This window comes from Dioscorea cayenensis, chromosome 2, assembly GCF_009730915.1.
Source record: "Dioscorea cayenensis subsp. rotundata cultivar TDr96_F1 chromosome 2, TDr96_F1_v2_PseudoChromosome.rev07_lg8_w22 25.fasta, whole genome shotgun sequence".
Taxonomy (NCBI): Eukaryota; Viridiplantae; Streptophyta; class Magnoliopsida; order Dioscoreales; family Dioscoreaceae; genus Dioscorea; species Dioscorea cayenensis.
The window spans coordinates 23,790,178-23,798,386 of NC_052472.1; the positions used below are offsets into that span (position 1 = coordinate 23,790,178).

Genomic DNA, 8,209 nt, shown 5'->3' on the forward strand with positions numbered 1-8,209 from the left:
AGAACCTTGAGCCTGTAAATATTCAAAACAATCAATACGCTTGCCTCCAATTGATCTCCAGAAGGATTTATGGAGATCTTGAATTTTGGATTCTTGGATACAAACAATATCTGCTTGGGAATTATTAATAACTTCTTTAACTAAGTGGCATTTAGAAGGTCTGCCAAGACCTCTAACATTCCAACTTAAAATTTTCATGAGAAACAGGTAAAATCTAGCGTTCGGATCTTGGAGAAGATCCAGGGATTTGTGGGATATTGGAAGCTCTTTCAGCTTCAAGTGATCGAATTTTCTCTAGACATTTAGATTTATTAGTAGGAGATCCTAAGAAATTAATGCCACAAGAATTACTATATTTAAGCATTTGAGCATCAGTCCAAGAAGAAAAAACTGAATTAATAAGAGTGGGCGTACCTTCACGAGGATCGTCAGGTATTTTTTTCTTTGAGGAGCATGGAGGAATAGGAACAAATCCAGCTTCTTCATTCCAGCGTCCAGAAGGCTTCTTAGGCCTATCACTCCTTCTAAGTTGTTTAGAATCAGTAGGAGGTTTTTTTTGGAAAATTTTCCAAAAGACAGGGATCTTCAGGTGCAGGAACAGCAGAAGGTGGATCACAGTCAAATTGATTGAGGTTGTCTTCATCAAGAAAAGGATAATCTTCCAAGTCATTTTCCAGGATATTCTCGTCTTCTCCCCAGTCTAAAAGTTCTTCATCAGAGGGAATATCTAATGGAGAATTTTGGGGTGAAGGATCTTGAGAGTAAAATTTTCCAGAATTAATGCAAGGCACTAAGGTCCAACCACCATGGATGAAGATCCATTTGTATCCTTCAGGGATTGAAATTGTCGGTGGAAGGGGTTGAAGATGAGTTGGGAGATTTTCCTTAGAAGATAGATCAAGTGGTGTTTTCTGGTTAGGATCTGATTCAGATCGAGATTGATGTGAATCACGAGGCAAAAATGCCTTCTCAAATGTGGGATCATATGAATCTGTTTGTTGCTGATCCTTAGGAGTTAAATCAGCATCTAATGGAGGATCAGGGGAATGCTTATCTCAATGCATGATCTTCCTGTGAGATGGAAGAACAGGATCAGGAGAATGGCCATCACGAGGCATCTGATCAGGCGGGATAGAGGGGATATGATCAGGAAGCTGATCTCGAGGAATAAAGCGATCAGATGTGATCTCATCTTGAGATTTGATTAAACAAACATTTGATTTGCAGGAATCAGTGGAGATGCAATCACGTGAGAGAGCGGACGATTGCAAAGAGCCAAGGATTAAGGTGGAGTTTCCTCATCACGAGGCGAAGGAACGGCCTGTGAAAGCCCAGTAGTTACGTCGCCGCTGTTAGACAACAATATGTCGACTTCCTTGGAATTCTCATAACAAACCAGTGGGATCTCCGACGGGAGGAGATCCCAGCAAGCTGCCAATCAACGACGGGAGGAGGAGCGTCTCCCTGAGGTCCACTGGTGTTTGTCCTCATCAATTGGCCAAGACCGGAGCAGTGCTCAACGGTCTCGCCGGAGGAGAAAATGATGGGAGGAGGAATATCAACCGGAGCGACGCTCGACGGTTTCACCGGAGAAAAGATGAGAGGTTCCTTACCCTTATCGGTTTTAGGTACATAAAAGGCATTGTGACTAGTTGATGCTGGCTTGATCTGATTACGAGGATGAGATACAGATCCTTGGACAACATTGGATCGGAGAATGTGAACTCCATCATCATTTAGTTTGACAAGGAAGCTTCTGACGCCAACGTCCACCATGACCTCCAGCGGGAAGTGAACCGAGGGTTTGAGTCTTACCAAAGTTCGCAGGTGTTCTATGGTAACGTGTTCCTTCTTTTGCACGTAGATCAAGTCGCCGATCGGCCGGAGGATCTCAACGATCGAGTCCCAGTTCTAACAATGGAGAGGAAGGTTAGTGATTCTGATCCAGTTGTAATTGCCACCTGCTACCGCATGGGATCCAAATTCAGCAGTCCAATGAGAGAGGGAGATGCAGCAGGGTCCAAGAGAAGAGTTAAGAGAGATTGGGCTTCTCTTCACCACCAGTGTTGCGTCTCTAGCGGTGGCTATAATGAGGATGAAATCGTCTTTGAAGGGAGTAATACGCTCACAAAGGTCTGTGTTCAAGCATTGAGAGAGAGATGTATAATGTGAGAGAGTGCTGATGTTGCCGGATAAGACTTTAATTACCACCATTTTTTTTTCAGGTCTTCCTTTGATTTCAATATGGCTTTCAATGATGGGTAAGGATACACAGAGAGAAGAAGGGTGAGAGCGCACGAGTACACGGAGGAGAGGCTTGAGTTCTGAGGAGTTTCCTTGCGGTTTGTGATCGGAAAAGGCTCCCTGAAGAGGGTGTTTGGATCTCGTTCTAGCCTTCTTGAAATCCGGACGATGGGGCGGGGTTCGGAGTGGGCAACGAATAGCGAAATGACCAACTCCAGAGCAACGTTTGCAAGTGAGTTGGTGTCGGCATTCCTCAGCTTTGTGTCCCGAGCGCAAGCAGCTCGAGCAATTATCAGAAGATTCCGGGGAACGACGACGTTTTAGAGAAGCTGGAAAAGGACGGAGGCAGAGGTTCGGTAGAAGGAGGGAGCGGACCACTTCGGCAAAGGAGATGCCATCTCTCATAGGAGAAGCTTTGAAGACGGAGGGGTTCTGTGATGCCTGGCTGAGAGGAGGAGGGGAGGTCCTTCGTGAAGAACTAGAAGGATGGACGTAAGGTCTAGGATTTCTACGAGCTCTTCCAGAAAACCCTCCGCGAGCACCGCCACGAACCTGCCAGGAGCCGTAGTTAGATCCGGCGAAGCTATCGCGTGAGCTGCCAACGAATCTCATCGTTGGTTACTGTTCATCATCTAGATATGTAGATATTTTTTTCTCTTATCTCCTTGTGTGATTTCTGAACTACTCTTTCTCTCTATTAGATTTTGAAAATTTTTTAAAAAAAGGAAGAAGAGATAAAAAGCAAAGAAGAAAAGAAATTACAAACAAGAGAGTTTATAGGAAAAGAGAGAAAAGAGAAAAAAAAAAATTGGATGGGTGTTTTCTCAGGGGCCACGTGGCCACGTGACAGCTTCTGGTGGAGACTTGTGTCAGCATGGTATTAGAGGACCAGGGTCTCGCCTGGTTTTAGAACCAGACGAGATGAGTCCTATGGATAGAAACCCTAATCCACTAGTCATAATTTGTGCTTTTTATGTAAATAACCTAGACATTATAAAACTACTTGTTCAACACAGGGTAGAAAATATGCAATGTAAAAAAAAGTGATAAATATATTTCCCATTTGTACTTAAATGAAATTAATGTTATTTAAACTGCAAACAAGTTGTTCAACAACAACAACGACGTACAATAATAATATACTACTACTACTACTAATAATAATATTTTTTTCAAAGTAATTATCATTTAATTTTTTTAAAAAAATAACTTAAAAAGATATAAAAAAAGAAATTACTTTAGTGATTGTTCAAAAAATAGTTATGTTAATATTAATAACAATTTTTAAAATGGATTAAAATCCTGAAAAATTTAATGATGATGATGATGATAATAATAATAATATTGAAAATGGTTTAAAAATAAAAAATCTCATATTTGTCATTTTTTAAAATGGAAGGGGGTGAATATAAAAAAGCCAATAACTTGAGAGAAAAGGCAAAAAAAAAAGGGGGGGGGTCCCACAATACCAACACACAAGCCATTCCATTCATTAGTTTCAAATGTTTTACATAAATAGATTAGGGGTGGCAATTTTTGACACGACACGTTTACACGACACGACACGACACGGCCTTAGGAGGGTTTGGGTTTGGGTTAAATGGGTTAGTGTCTCAACCCGTTTACGACACGCCTAAATTAAGCGGGTTCGTGTCATAAACGGGTTGACACGTATATGACACGGTTAACCAGTTTAATGTGAATGGATAAACGTGTCGCGTGTCATAAACGGGTCGGGTTAACCGTGTCATAAACGGGTCAACCCGTTTATGACCCGTGAGAATAATTCAATTAATTTATTATTTTTATTTTAAATTCTAAGAAAATCAAAACCCCAAGTATTAATAATTTAGTATTAGTAAATAATTAATAAATTTGTAAACATTAAATATTAAATAAATTTACCGGTAATTATGCATTTTTATTGGTGAATATAACATTTTTAATAGTATTGATTTTTAAATATTTTTTTGAAAATGTTTTTACAAGAGCCTATGTAACTATGTAAGTACTAAGTATTAATAAATTAAATTATTATTTTATAAATATAAAACAATGAATATAAAACATAACTAAATTATTTAACTGAATCCTTATTCACATGGACAATTAGACATAATAAAAAGCTAATTATAATTACAGTGGCCCAATAAAAAAAGATTGGAAGTTTGGAACTTGGAACTTGGAACCCATCTCTCCAATACTGCACAAACAATGAGACATCAGAGAAACAAAAAATTCAAAACTCTACATAAATGTGTATAAAGTGATTCTTAAAAAGGAAAAGAAAGAAAAGACTTGATGGAAAAGACATTTGGAAATTGAAAGTATGGAACCCATCTGGCCATCCCCAGTCTCCACTCCCGTGACTCATCGATGAATTCCTTCAGGGCTTCAATGTCTCCCTCTTTTTCCTCGGTTCTCCCAAAACCCTAGCACCGCACACCACTCTTCGATCGCCGTCCCTCACCTCCTCCTTCATAACCTCGCCCTCGATCCTGAATGCGCCAACATCCGCATATGACCTCGAAAAAAATCCATCAACCCGGTAGATCTTCATTCTTTCTCCTGCAAGACTACTCCAATCCTCCATCCGATTGTAGTTTATTGCCCTCTTTTTCATCTCATTCTTTGCTGGATTTCTTGAGCCAATCGGTGAGTATAAAGCCCTATCTTTCATATTTAATTTTTGCAGGATATCATGGAAGAAGTCATTACTCTTTTAACATGCTTATTTTCTGAAATTTTGTAGGCAGAATGTCTTCAAGTCCATATGTTGGTGAAACTGATGGTTCTCATATAAATATTGATGAGGAGGATGATGATTTGGAGGAAATGCCTCATCCTGGAGAGCCAACAACAACAAAAAAAAAAGTGTCTCGCAAAAGAAGGTTTACTTCAGCGGTGTGGAACCATTTTGATCTTCTACCAGAGCAACCAGATAAGAAGAAGAGATGCAAATGCAAACATTGTGGAGTAACCTACATTGCTGACTCAAAATATGGGACAAGAAACATGAAGCGACACATCTCCACTTGTGTTAGAAAAGATATCCGCGATGTAGTTCAGTTACTAATTAGCTCTGGATCTATGTCTTTATCTGGTAATAAGTTTGATGCTGAAACCTTCAAAGATTTGTTAACGGGTGCCATTATTATGCATGATCTACCTTTTCAATTCATGGAGTTTGAAGGAATTAGAGCTGTTTTGACATATTTGAAACCTAATTTGAATATTGTTACTAGAAATACTTGTAAGGATGATTGTCTAAAGATGTTTAAAAGGGAAAAACAGAATATCAAAAATATGCTAGCAGTGTCACCTGGAAGGATTTGTTTGACTTCAGATTGTTGGTCATCTTTAACTACTGATGGTTACATATGTTTGACTGCTCACTTTGTTGATAAGAATTGGGTTTTGCATAAAAGAATTTTGAACTTCTGTTATATGCCACCTCCTCATAATGGGATATCATTATCTTAAAAAATTCATAGTTTTCTATGTGATTGGGGGATTGATTTAAGAGTTTTCACATTGACATTGGACAATGCTTCCGCAAATAATACTTGTGCTACTTTGTTGAAGACTCAATTACTTAACAAAAATGGACTTGTATATGGTGGAAAGTATTTTCATATGCGTCGTTGGGCGCGCTCATATTATAAATTTAGTGGTTCAAGATGGGCTGAAATGCATAGATCCTTGTGTCACCAAAATTAGTGAATGTGTTAAGTATGTGAAAGGCTCTCAAGTTAGAAAGCAAAAGTTTCTTGAATGTGTTGCTCATAGTTCTCTTGATAGCAAGAAAGGATTAAGGCAAGATGTCACTACTCGATGGAACTCAACTTATATCATGCTTGAAAGTGCCATTTATTATCGCCGTGCATTCATGCATTTAGAATTGAGTGATTCAAACTTCAAGCATTGTCCTTCAAGAGATGAATGGGAGAAAGTGGAGAAAATTAAAAAAATTTTAGCTCTATTTTATGCCATTACCAATCTATTCTCCGGTTCAAAGTATCCAACTACAAACATGTATATTCCTTTAGTTGTGACCGCTTATTTGAAAATGAAAGACGAGGTGGATGGCTTTGATGAGTGCATGAGTTCTATGGTTGTTGTGATGCTTGAAAAATTTCAGAAATATTGGGATGATTTCAATAAGTTACTAGCCATGGCTATTATTATGGATCCTCGATATAAGTTTCATTTTGTGGATTGGAGCTATAAAATGATATATGGTGTGGATATGGGAAAAGCTAAGGTGGAAGAATTGCGAGGGGTTCTTAAGTCTCTTTTTGATCATTATGTGGATGTATCTCCGTTGGCATCAATTAGATCAACCAATTTAGCTCCAACAACTCATAATGCTTCGAAACTTGCTCGATAATACTCTGAAGATTTGATGAAGGTACTTATAATTTTTGTACTCAGTATTTTTATTTTTAATATGGATGTGAATCTGAATTGTTAAATCTTAATGTCTATGTGAAATCTGAATTTTTTTCATATATACTTTTTGCATGTCTATGTCCATGTCTTTAGCTTTCTTCATGACCTCTTAATATGCATCTTTGTTAAATCTTAATGTCCATGTCTTTTGCTACTAACTATGCCTTCTTAATGTGCATCTTTGTTATCTTAATGTCCATGTGAAATCGGAATTTTTTCATATATACTTTTACATGTCCATGTCTTTAGCTTTCTTCATGACCTCTTAATGTGCATCTTTGTTAAATCTTAATGTCCATGTGAAATCTGAATTAAGAAATCCATGTATATTAACTATGGCCACTTAATGTGCATCTTTGTTAAAATCTTAATGTCCATGTCTTTTGCTACTAACTATGGCCTCTTAATGTGCATCTTTGTTATCTTAATGTTCATGTGAAATCTGAATTTTTTCATATATACTTTTGCATGTCCATGTTTTTAGCTTTCTTCATGACATCTTAATGTGCATCTTTGTTAAATTTTAATGTCCATGTGAAATCTGAATTAAGAAATCCATGTGTATTAACTATGGCCACTTAATGTGCATCTTTGTTAAATCTTAATGTCCATGTGAACTAAAGAGTGAAGGTACTTACTAATATTATTTTCATACTATATTTTATTTGAATTTATATGTGAATGTGAATAGAAATCTGAATTGTTTTTAAAAAATTTTTGTAAGATGTTTGATGCTGCTACTAGTGATGAGACTACTCCGCACAAGTGCGAACTTGAACTATACTTAGATGAACCGAGATTGGATAGGAAGATTGAACTTGATGTGTTGAAATATTGGAAAGGGAATGAATTTCGGTATCCTAGTGTTGCATCTATGGCTCGTGATATTCTCATGATTCCTATCACGACTGTTGCTTCTGAAAGCGCATTTAGTACTGGAGGAAGGATTTTTGACCAATATAGAAGTGCGCTAAAGCCTGATGTGGTTGAAGCATGGGTTTGTACTCGAGATTGGATATATGGATTAAAAGGTATTATATTTTTATGTATGTTTTATTTAATTTAGTGTTATTTCAATATAATTTTCATATATATTTTTTGTTATCTATTTATTGTTTTGTAGATGTTTTGCAAAATGAGGTGGAGGAATTGGCAACCATGGTAGAGCTTAATCCCAACGACAAAGCAGAATGTCCATCATCTTCTACTTCGGTGCATTTGGATAAATAACTTAGCTTATTATTTTTGTAATGGATTGTTTTAATTTAGACAAGTAAAACAATATGTATCTTTATATTTCTATGTTTTTATGTTGTTTGGCTATATCACATATGAATTAATGGATTTAATGATGTTTAAGTATTTTATGTTTAATGTTAGTTTGGATTTTTTACAAAAATGTTTTGATTAAATATTAGTATCACGTGATCGTATAGTGTGGCGTGTTAAACATGTAGTAGTAGATCGTTTTAAGCAGGATAAGCAGATCGTCTTGACCTATTTTAAGATAAGC

At 37.1% G+C, this 8,209-nt stretch overlaps 1 protein-coding gene across 1 annotated transcript; it reads left to right on the top strand.

Annotated features, from left to right (window-relative positions):
* Nucleotides 1-5,848: 5,848 nt before the first annotated feature.
* LOC120275485 (zinc finger BED domain-containing protein RICESLEEPER 2-like) lies at nt 5,849-6,634 on the top strand. The gene has a single exon (XM_039282081.1). It carries the CDS (start codon nt 5,849-5,851, stop codon nt 6,632-6,634), a length of 786 nt encoding a protein of 261 aa, XP_039138015.1.
* The last annotated feature ends 1,575 nt before the right edge of the window (nt 6,635-8,209 follow it).